Source organism: Eucyclogobius newberryi, unplaced genomic scaffold (genome assembly GCF_026437365.1).
Source record: "Eucyclogobius newberryi isolate DKJ021-1_F unplaced genomic scaffold, fEucNew1.0.hap1 SCAF_4, whole genome shotgun sequence".
NCBI classification, from domain to species: Eukaryota; Metazoa; Chordata; class Actinopteri; order Gobiiformes; family Gobiidae; genus Eucyclogobius; species Eucyclogobius newberryi.
In genome coordinates, this window is record NW_027316056.1 from 28,051,297 (window position 1) to 28,063,803 (window position 12,507).

General features: G+C 40.9%; 1 protein-coding gene across 1 annotated transcript in view; it reads right to left on the reverse strand.

Annotated features, from left to right (window-relative positions):
* Positions 1 to 1,262: 1,262 nt before the first annotated feature.
* Positions 1,263 to 12,507, reverse strand: part of cxxc4 (CXXC finger 4) — a 31,767-nt gene continuing 20,522 nt past the window's right edge. Inside the window, exon 3 of the mRNA XM_072463598.1 lies at positions 1,263 to 2,352. Coding sequence (XP_072319699.1) covers positions 2,308 to 2,352 — 45 coding nt within the window. The 3' untranslated portion in view covers positions 1,263 to 2,307. The remainder of the gene's footprint in view (positions 2,353 to 12,507) is intronic.

A 12,507-nucleotide genomic window follows, 5' to 3' on the forward strand; every position in this document is an offset into this window, starting at 1 on the left:
TTTTCTCCACCTGGACGCTGTAATGCTGCGGCTGAAGACTTTGAGCGCGTCTCCTGGCTAGCTCGCCACTTATAGCAGGCGAGCGGCGGCAGCAGCTCAATTTGGGCGATGGCGGCGTGCTCAGTCAGGGAAGAAGTCGGTCCCGGATGATTTGCTCTCTCTCTCTCTCTCTCTCTCTCTCTCTCTCTCTCACACACATGCTGACATCCCTTCGCACCTCAGCAACCGCCCAAATGTGCCTGCGTCCTCCCGCTCCCCTTCTCCCCGGTAACTGCCGGCCGCCTCCCGTAGCTGAGAATCCCCGACACCCGCCAATTGCTCATTCGCGCTTGCTATCTCGGGAGCCTGTCTCGCGTCACCCCCACCCCCACATCCCTGACGCCCCCCCCCGCCCCTCATGAGCGCATTCCGGCATGACAAACCACATGGGATTTCACTAGTCCTTTAAAGTCTGCTGCCGGTGGGAAGCGCTTCTCTCTGTGCAGCGTTTTAGTATTCCAGGAGAGACGTGACCGGGGAGGTAACCAACGCTGTTACAACTCCTCCTCTCCCCCCGCGTCGCATTTCCACCACTTATAAAGAGGAGGAAGAGAAACTTTCCGGCGATCGTGGATTTACATTACGTACACGTATTAGCGACGTGTTAAAAGAGGGTAGATGTTGCAGGTTTTTTTGTTTTGGTTATGTTTTAACTTGTGATTGTGATTTGTCTGACCCAAGAATTTAATTGACAATCTCCCTCAAAGCAAATCATATTTACAATTAAAATGAATTGTTTCAAACGTTTTTAAAAATGATATCAAATACAGCAAATTGAACACAGGACCAAGTGTGTCGGTGTAATCTTCAGGCTCCCGGAGTGTTCCACGGTAAACAAGGTTTCTTCTACATCTAACCCAATGCTCCTTTACAGTACATACACTTACACGGACTCACACGGTGTTAGCAGAGATTTAGCCGTGCAGTATTCTAGCCTAGTTGTCTTATTGTAGCTCGAATTGAAAAAGGATCTTAAATGTGTCGATGACTCTCGTTTGTTCAAATTAAACCCTGTCACGTAGAGATGTTCAGATGGCTGCTGGTTCTGCTGCTGCTCATTGGGTCCCATCGCTAATATCCATAGGAAAAGAGGGAGAAACGGTGGATCCGCCACACTCTCAAAATGTAGCTTGATGGAATGGAAGTGGTAACACAAATATAAAACGTTAGTGGTCTATTGTAGATTCACATTGGGGTGTTTTCATCAAAAAATCCTTTAAATCTTTTTTGTCAATTCTTTTTTTATTTTAACACATAAAAGCATCACAACAACAATATACAAATTCTTAGTAATCTTTAAAACCAAAACACATTTACACATGCAACAATAGGGTTTAAGACAATGAGTAAGTTGAATAATTTTGTTTTTGGAATGTGTTTATCTCACTGTAGAAGAAGGGGCCTTATTTCCATGTATTTAACACTTCCTTTACTGGCATTACCCGCTACCTATTGAACAGTTACAATCAATAGATTTTCAAACTAGAGGACTAAAAGTGATGGAGCTTAAAGTTATGGATAATTTTGGACTAAATGACCTCCAGACACCACTCTACTCTGTATCAATCATTTGGAGCTGTCAAAATCAAATGATGGCTAATCAAATTCAAAGAACCACCCAGACAATGTGCCCCAGTAAATTAAAGCCTCAAAATGCTCTGGCATTGTTGGAGGGAATATAGACAGAAATATGTTTACATTGTAAAACATTTAGAGCTTGCTACAATTCATTGCATGTAAACCATATCAAAAGCAGCTACAGTTCATTCAAATGTCGATTTTTCATTTCCTTTCGTCCGTTGTTCGGTTCATGGGATGAATATCCATGCTATTAACTATTTAAGTAGATATATTTTTAATCAGGTTCGGACATTTTAACAGAAACGTTATTTGCTCCAAAATATATCCAGTTGTAGAGATTTTCAGATTTTGGTGGCCTTTGCGTTGGACAGATTCAGTATGGTCGTATGATTGTCTGTTGATTCCTTAAAATGGGGCAGGCTGTAAAAACCTACAGCCATGACATTGAGAACACATTCATAGACACCAAAAATATACATTATGATACTGTCAAAAGGTACAATAATTACACAGAAAAGGAAATTACAGTTTAAAACAACACTTTCCCATGTATCTTTTTGTCCGTCCACCTCAGTGTTCGTACTTCCTCCAAGTGTTTTGGAGATAATTTGGTTCTGTATTGAACCGATCAAGTGCTCCTGGACTTTAGAGTCATAGTCTCAGAGTCTGTTTTGAGGGCTTCCTTCACTAGAAGAACCACCGGAAAGCTTCACCGTTGCTGACAGGCGTCCTCTGTGAAGACACAAGATGAAAGGGACAGTTAGTTCAGTGTCTTATTAGTACAGATAATGTGAGTAAAGCAGAATGTCTAGAAATCAGATGCAGGTTGATATACGCATTGGTGAAGGTGTCTCTGGAAGAGCTGAGGGTTTTTACAGGAAATAATTATGTAAATTTTATAGATAAAGCTGGGGTATACAACATAAATCTATCTGTGATCTGATCCTGGTATCAGCCTCAGTAAGAAGGTCCTTTCTCTGTGGAGTTTGCATGTTCTCCCCCTGTCTGCGTAAGTTTCCTCTAAGTGTGTTTCCACTACCACTAAACATGTACAACAGGCTCCTCCCCTTCTTAATCTCAGTGGGACTTTCCTGGATAATAAAGGTCAATAAAAAAATTAAAACTTAAATTGTGATTTATATTTCCCACCTGACATGAACATGACATGGAAACAACAAGCACTGGCAGATTGACAGACAGGTGTTTTTATTCTATTTAAAACAGTGCTATTTTGCTGTATAACAGGGTCAAGTATTTTTCCACTGACTTGGTTTTCCGTGAACTCAAATTAGCACGCGGCCCATTATCAGCGCGCGGCTCACGAGCATCGCTCCTCGTGCGCTGCACAAGACGTCATCGTTCATTCACACGTCGACTTTCGAGGTCACGTCAATGAGGCGTTTAAAGCGCACGTAATCAGAAGGCGAAGACTATTTGAGAGAAATTAATATTTGCGCCGCACACGCCTAAACCGAGTATTTCATCAAAGTGGCAGCCAAGGTGATTACATCCATGTCCCACCCACACCCAAATAATCATTACACTGGATGAAATATTCAATACAAATTCCCTAGAAACAACAATGAGGCATTTAATTACTGCGTGCGGGAGCAGCAGCGAGGGGGAACAGTGCATCATTTCAATTTGAGCCCTCGCCAGCCTCCGCCCGCCGCAACCTCTACGCCGCTCTGACAACCTCTCCTTCCCAAACTCATTTAGAAGTCACACACAGAAAATACTCAAGTTTCCAAGCAATCCCCATGACCAATTAGCACATTTGCTTGATTTTTTTTTTCCTTTTTTTATTTATTTTTTTGACAGGAGGGGGGTGGATGGCGCATAATCGCAACGAAAATCACTTAAGTCTGAGAGGAGGGCAATTTGACATTTTAATACCAAGTGTCATCTGTGGCTGCTGCTTAGAGGCAGGCAAAAGAGAGCGAGGAGCGGCGGCGGCGGCGGCCTACAGCTGTGCCGTTTATGAAGCGCACGGGGGAAAAAACACACACAAAAAAAACATTACAGCTTATGGCGGAGCCGGCCCCAACATCAGCGATGACCATATACTCAAGCGCTTTGGTAAAGGGGGAGAAACCGCTAGTTTATTTCTGTGGTTTGGAAACAAAAATGAGTATTTAAATAGTGGTTAGTGTATGGTTGGCTGGGAAAAAAACATATGATGCAGGTTTACTGTGTGCTCATGGAACTTTACTGCAACTGGACTATAGAGGTGGGCCATACATCCAAATGTAGATGATATTGTGAATGTTGTTTTGAAGATGTGCAAAATTGTAGTGGGGAGTTTATATTTGGAATTAATACAAAATATATATTTTTTTAGTGATGTTGTAAACTTTCAAATAAGGCTTTTAAGGTGATTTTTCTGCACTTTTGTGATTATTTTTATGGACGTTTCCAATTTTTCTGACGTGTTTTATTAAATTTACGTTGGACTGACTTGGCTTGTAATTTTGTTTACCATGCAAATAATGATAGACACAAATTATGCAACACGAGAGGCACTATTTATACAGTACAACAAGCTGGAACACGAGAATTTTCCTACGTGGTTGTTGAAAGGTTTACAGACCCGCAACATCAACGAGGGCAATAGATTTGACAGTCCAATGTTCGTCTCCTTGCACCATTTAATGCCTGACTAACTTCCATTATACAGACTGAGAGATCATGAGTATCTAATTGTATTTGTACAGGCCTGTACATATAAACAAATGTATAGCATATGAGCTAATTACTGGAGCAGAAACCAGTCCATCTATATTGGCTCAGGATAAAGATAATCATTTCAAGTCATTATGAAACCCAGAGCTACAGAATGTGTCAAACAAGTCCTGTAACTCCAGTAAATGTCCACTAATAACAAGCATTTACTGTAATAAATCTTAAATGTACCGTTATGCTGGACGACAATGCACCAATAATACAGCGGGCAACAACAATTAAAAAAAAAAAATCATCAAGTATCACAAATCCTAATTTACTAAGTGAGCTTTAGAAAATGGAGTTTGATTGTTATGACTCGTTAGCAAATGTAAAATATAAAACAAAACTAATCCTTTATCTACAAATTGAGTGTCTGCTTCCTCATTAAAATGAATGGGACTGAACGTTTGTATCAGTACTGAGCTGAAGACAAAACGCGTCTTAATAAAATACACTCAAAACCCACAGAACGTATCAATTTGTTTGTGTAATGCCCAAAGACACAACAGCAGCTCTCCTCTGATGACGGACCAGCCTCCTTCTCTAACGCAGACTATGAAGATGAAGATTTATCACAGACTATAACGATTTGTCACTGAGAGTCAGGACTTTCATTACGATTACTCTCAAATTAACACATTTTACACGGAAAATTGCTCTGACCCAACTCGCAAACGATATTTTTCACACTCTTAAAAGGCCATCCAATTCTGCAGGAAAACGGAAGATCTGGGAACAGTTCAATTGAGGTGAGTTAAAATTCTAGGGAGATCCAAATGCGTTTAAAACATGTATTGTGAGCCCATAGCTAGTCACTGCAAATGTCAATAAAAGACAATTAAAAAAGAGTCAAATTTTAAAAAAAGAAAAGAAAAATCACCCTTCTTTTCATGCAAAGAGCAGATTTTGGTCTCATTTTCAAAAGTAATGAAAGTACAGGATGTCTGAGCAACAGGAACAGAGACAATGACTACAATAAACATACAATATGAAACGATAAACCTTTTCTTCCACCTGCACTTTGAACCCTTATAAACAGTATTATCGAGCTGCGCATATCTGATTAGTTTTTACATACACTACGACACCTTCCCGCGCAACGGTCACATCCATTTGCCTTTTATTTCCAATACATTAAACAATGACTGGAGTCTTTCAGGTGAATAATGGAACGGAGCCGTGGGACGCCATCAGCGCTAATTAAAAGTCGTGAAAGAAATGGACGTCTTGTTTTGAGAGGTCAAAATGCTCTCACAGTCCATGTTTTTCACAGCGGACACTTCTAAACGTTTCTGTCATTTCCTGTTGAAAAATAGGGTCTGCATGACATGAGATTATGCTGCTTACTTTTGGTGAAGGTATAACAATAACATACCTAGTGTTAGATTATTTTTGTGTTAAATGGCAGTTATTAAAAGTCTGTATTTTTTTTGTCTTCAAATTCATATGGAAAGTAGTTTTATTTGTTATTAATAAGAAAAGAATAGTGTTAATATGAGGAAATCGTTTTGTCTGAATGTCCAGCCAATGGTGATGTTATTTCTTTGCCTGGAATGTTCCTTCATACGGCAATAATCTTATTTGTGTCATATAGAAACAAAAATGCAAGACACATTTAATGCCATACTGTGGAACACACCATGCAAATGAATAACATCGCCATGGAGACGAGCAGGTGACCGACCATCCACCAGAAAAGTGTAGAATCCCAGTAAAAAGGCTTATTGTTTGAAGTGCTGTACTTTGCCGTCACAGTAACGCTAACAACGACTAGCATGCTAACAGAGGTGAACTAACCGCTCTCGCAGCAGACGGCACTGTGCAGAGGTGAAACAGATTTTACATACGAAAACGATTAGGCAGAGCTCCTTTAATGATATAAAAACAAAAGCATTTAGAAAGTATCTGTCCTGCAGAAGCGTCCGCAGGCACCTCCGAGCATCACTTTGGAACATGAGCTGTGAAGCCTAAAATGTAATCCAGTCCCTTAAAAGTGTTGTTGCTCACTGTTCAGGAGCACTCTGGCTACAAGCAGCTGTTTAATTTACAACCTATACAACTAATAAATGGTAAATGGACACCAGTGTAGACGTGTGCAACTGAAACTATGGAATGATCGAAGAAATAAAATAAATTAATCAAACCCCTGCAGTCTGTAACGTAAGAACACAAAACTCCAGCATTTGAATACTTGGAGCATTTGCCATCTTCAGTTTCCAATTGGATTATAAATATAAAATCCTTTCATACTGTACACCCTGAAAGGATTGAAAACTCATCAGGGCCATAAGCGAAGCCTCCGTGTTTACACTTTGGACCAACAATTCAGTGCTTTACGAGATGAGGGGGAGCCAGCGCGCGTGGGGAAATGAGAATGTTTTTCTGGATCCATATTCGCACATTGATCAGTCCCTGGTGGAAGTGCTGCTCGCCGGAGACAATAATGGCTCTGCTCCGGGCACTCGGCATGTCTCTGTTTTGTTAAGTTCCCGCATTATCGATCCGGAGAGGCTCTTGAGTGCTGCTTGGATTCTCTCCCAGGTCCGCTCTGCTCAGCACACTGCAGTGACCAGGCACAAAGAAGGCTCAATTAGCACTGCTCTGCGTCATCTGCTCCTACACTCGAGCGGCCGCTCACACAAAAGACACACCTCGTTGCAAAAACGTGACCTAAACATAAACCTAAACATGTTGGTTTTACTGGAAACAATTACAAACACATTTTACACACATGCTCACAAGTTGACGAGTTGGTGTAATCATTTGTCAAGTGTTCCATAGTAGGAGCTTTTCAAAGGCAATCAGACTGGAAAAGACTTCCGGAACGTCTCGATCTCAAAAACAGTGTCCGGATGACCTTTTCTACCAAGATGATTATCTAAAATGAGCTCCTAAGCCAGTTTGCCATAATTGTAAAAGGGCTTTATGTGATATGACGTGTGCTCAGCTCATGGCAAGAATTTATATTTGATATTAAGAACTCCGTAATATATAATATCCAGTTATACTTGGTTTTAGCTCTAAATTTTGCCTTAAAACAATATCTGGCTTTCAGAATTCAGGAAAGCAAAAGTATTATTCAATCACGCAGAACCTGAATACGAAACAATAATCTAATTCAATCAATAGAGTTCTGTGTCTGGGAAATGTAACCGGGTTAAGCTTTGGGCTCTGAACTGTAGAAGTCCAGGTCAATATTAAACATGCAAATGGTAAAATAGGGGAAATGCCTGGGTGTCTGCTTTTGCCGCACACACAAACACGAGCCCATTCCTGTTCTAATCTTCAACAGTTCAAGCCAAAATCGCTCTGTGGAAATGAAGCTTTCGTCTCGGTTTCGGCCGGTGTGATCTCAGCTCCAGCAGAATTCATATAAAAGCGACCCGGAGACAGAAAGACGTGGTATGTGAGGGTGGGGGAGAGAATGGCTGGAGGAAGGTATTGGTTTGATTGCGTTACACGGGGGGGGGGGAGGACGCGGCAGCCAACGCCGCGCTTTCCGCTCACACCGAGACGCCGTGGCAGCTGCTCAACCACACGTCAAACCGGCTCGGCGGCGGCGCGGCACACATAACGGCCCGGCCACAATGACACGCCGAGGGAAAGACAATTTCCCGCTCCGGCTCGGCACACGACCGACTATTGAACTGACTGGGAAGGCGGGGGCGGGGAGAGATTTGTGTAGACCTCAAATTAACCTCAGCGCGGCGGCGGCGGTAAGCGGTGTATTCTAAGTGTCTGCCCGTGGCTTTTAGCGATAACGGCACAGTTAAAGTGAGACGTGCCGGGAAATTTCTCCGTCGGGTTTTTTTTTTCTTTTTTCCTGGAGCCGGAGCGAGAGTCGTGGGCAGCCGGAGCGCCCTGTGATCCTAAACCAACCTGGCAGGTGCAGTTAATGCCCGTGTCCCTTTTGCTTGTTAAAAGTGAGGAAGCAATTTATTCCTCGGCAGGTTTGGTCGAATGCAAATATTTGTTTCATGTTTGTGGTTGTGAGCCAGTAGCTTGCCTTTAAAAAGATATTTATTTTTCATTTTTCAAAATTAAAAACATAAAACAATGAAAATAAATAATATAGAACAAATTAGGTTAAAAAAATAAAAGTCCCATTTAGTCTTTAGAGAAATTTGAGAATTTTTGAGATGGCATTTTCCCCGCTGCCAGAAGTATGTTCCAACGATATCCATTTATTGTGTCCATGGCAGGAGTTCTGAGGCCTAAGTATAGTTCTGAACTCGAGTGTGATGTCATAAATGGTCTACAGTGCCATTATTATTGTGCAGGACAGTCCCAGAACACATGATAGTGATGTGCCTCCTGGCAACCACAGCTTCTATAACATCTAGGATTTCCCTGTGAATAATGAGCACTTTGGCCGGGTGTTATGAAGAAACTGGACATATTCTTCCAATAGAATTCTTTCCACACATGTGACTTTGTGGTCCTCCATGTGGAGAATTTATTCCCATTCTTCCTCCGTTAAAACAAAATACGCTCTCTTTCCCATTTACTCTTAATATAGTTAGTAGATTGGCTGTCAAGTTTACTAAAGCATTTATATACTTAAGATATTATTCCCCTTGAAAGTTCTGATTTATATTCATTAATAGATATTTCAGTCAATATAATAATCATTATTTCTTGAGTATAACTTCTTATTTGTAATTACTTATAAAAGTCCTGTTTCTCCAATTCAAAGTATTCCTACAGCATATCAAAGCTTTTAATTTGATTTTCTTTTACAATCTGGTAAAAAACGTTACTTGTTATCCAGACCTTAAATCTCAGGTCATTTGGTACAAAACCTTGGTCATAAACCAACCAGTTTAAGATTTTGATTAGCTCTTTCCATGTGGATCAGATAATAATTGACAGTATCGAAACTCAAGTATCCATACAAAAAATAAAATCACAAAATGAAAATTAATGAACTTTTCTGAACAATTTCAGATTTCAATTTCAAAACTAGTAAAAGAGTACATGGTAACAAAAAAAGCACTATTAGTTTGTGTTGAAAAGTATAGTTTTTTGTCATTGTGGTATTGAAAACTGTATTAAGTATCGAGCCTAATGCTTAGTATGGAAATCCAGTTTGAAATGCTATTTTTGTGACAAATAAATAAAAATAAAGACAAAATATTGTGCAAAGGTAAACCTGATGCACCATCAGAATAATATAGAGATCTATGCAAATAGATCTGCTGCATGGTGCACATTCAGCCACAGAAGGATTTAAGATAAGATAAGATAAGATAATCCTATATTGTCCCACATGGGGAAATTTCATATTGATCAATAGTTTAGATTCTTGGACCAATAGTTTAGATTCTTGGACCAATAGTTTAGATTCTTAGACCAATAGTTTAGATTCTTAGACCAATAGTTTAGATTCTTGGACCAATAGTTTAGATTCTTAGACCAATAGTTTAGATTCTTAGACCAATAGTTTAGATTCTTGCTGGTTGTAACTACCATCATATTGTACAAACAGTTGTAGCCTTTAAAGTGCACAAGATGTTTTTGCTTTACCAGGAATGGTCCAAAGTATGGCATTAAATTGACCTTTCTTTATCTGTATTCAATTGTGGACTGGCTTGTCCATAGATCTGACCTGCTTGTCTCCAAGGAGATAAATTTAAACCCATGCGGGACAACTATTCCGGTAAAGCAATAACAACTGCACTGGACACTGGGACAGGAAAACTAAGCCCTGAAACTCTTGTCAGGGCAAATGGCATCATGTTGTGTTGGATCTGAAATAATTCAACAGAAATGTGGATAGACATATGTTCTCTGCAGTCATTTAGAAATGTATCAGTTCATCAAGAGTCGGACTGACCCAAAATAAAGACTGAGACATAACAATCCACAGCAGTTTCCAGTGTTGGTGATATTTGCGCTATGTGCTGTTAATGATCCGGCGCATTCAGGTGCACGTATGACATTGAGCGCAGCACACGGAGCAGAGGACGGGGGCCCCTCCCATCACCGTGCGCCCTCAGTATTTGCCTGTACTCCCTCTACAACGGGCCGGCTCTGTCTAACAATGAAACCTCAACAAGACAATTAAAAACACGATTTCACACATTTTTGTTGGATTTGCGTAATATCAACTACATTATCGTGATTCTCCCAAAATATATGGCCCCTCCCCCAATCTCCAACAGGCATAACGCAACGGCCCTTCGCTGAAACCTAAAGCACATTCTTGAACCTCTGTCCCTTCGCAGCCTTGACGTCAGGCCGAGGCGGGGACGCAGATAAACCACTCACCGCGATGAGGGCGATAATGGCAGATGCCGCAGCGCCTCAAAATTCAATCAGCGCCGGGACGTCAGAGTGGATGAGTGTAAAAGTGAAATACGCTCGCAGGCAGGCGTTTTAAAGGCGCCACATTGGACTCGCGGAAACAACACGGGGCGATGAATGAGGATGATGAGGAAGGAAGGAGAAAGAAAAAAAAAAAATCAAGAAATGAAAATAGTGCGTCTCTACTCGTCTCCTTCCGGGGCTCAATCCAAGTGGCATTCAGCGCGGCGCTACTTTAACCGCAGACGGTGAATAAATTACCCTTTTGAACTTGGGGTGATTGCAAATGTGCCCTGGTTTCTCTTGAGACATGTCTGGCGCTAACCTCCAGCTCTTAGCTCCCAGCTAGCCTTGTAACAGAGGCCTCTCTCCCGCGCACAGCCAAGCACCACATCATAAAACTTTTAATTCACTATAATTACCGGAGGATTTTTTATTTTTTTTTATTTCACCGCTGACTACAAATGTGCCGTCTCTCTCTCTCGCTCGTTCTGTCGAGGAAATTTGAAGAATCTTTTCTCAGTCTGATGAGAAAGCAGAGGCAGCAGGAGGAGTGAGGCCGAGGCCGAGGTTACCGATGTGTTTCCAAATGCTCATTACAACCCATGGCCCATACATTACCCTGACAACACCCATTATTTATTAACTTGGAGGCTATGACCCGGGCCACTTTTCATAATGGTAAGTGATGCAAGCTCTGACAGGCTGCTCACAAAATATATATAAAGTGGTATCGCTGTCAACCCTTGCCTTTACAAATTGGGTGATGCGTGTCAGCAAAATATTTTATAATTGTGTATTTCAAACGATGCAAGTTACATGGACACAGAAAACAATCTTAAGTTTGCTTTCAGCGCCATAACTTCAGATTTCATAATACGAGTGGCGATATTGACAAGAACATTGTCTCGCAATATTTTTTTGAAGTATCCCGATAACAATATTCAAACTAAAGTATATTTCCAACAGTCTTTAAATGTATTAGATGAGGTTTATGTATCAGACAAAACTAAAACTAAAATGTAACTGTAAAATTATTATTTATTATGATTTGGTTTGGACAGGGAATGTTAATGAACATAGATGATACACATGCTGTAAATCTGATGTGATTGAGCATTGACTGCAAAAGTGCAGAAATATACCTTTATACTTTAAAACATGTTTTTTCACCATTTCCTTTTTAATCAGCTATAGTCCGTTTTTTCTTTCGAAACAATCACGATAAAGTTTACATTTATTATCTGCCCACCTCTACTTCAGAAGCAAACCGGGAATATGATGTAACTTCTATATCCAAAATAATACGTATTTTAATTTGCAAAAAAACACAGCAAAAATTGACTTGATTAAAACAACAAAACATACAATAACTTGGAAATCCCCATCTTTCCAAACAAAAATGAATATCATAAATGGAATAGTTGGCGTATAATTTGATATAAAATGAGCTTGCCACAGGCTCACAGTTGATGCTTGAGCTCCGGAAAGTGGGAGGGAAAGTTCCAGCGGTTCACTCAGGCTTAACTGATGTGTTATATATTGCCTGTCACTTTATTCCACAGGAATATTGGGGCGTTGCCAGGCTCAAACCTGGAAGGTATAGCAATCCATCACCTGAGCCGTACCAGCGCTGGTGGTGGGGGTGGAAATCTCATCTTGAAGCTTGTAGCCAATATTCTAGCCACCCAATGCGTATAAAAAGGTAGCTCTCCAAGGCCGCTATCACGGACAGACTACTCATCTAGTCATCCACACACCAGTGCCCCAGGCCTGCAGCGCCGGAACGCAAACACAACATTCTCCTGCCCAGGCTCCGACCGGTATATATCACCCAGATACTTCTGCAAACGCACA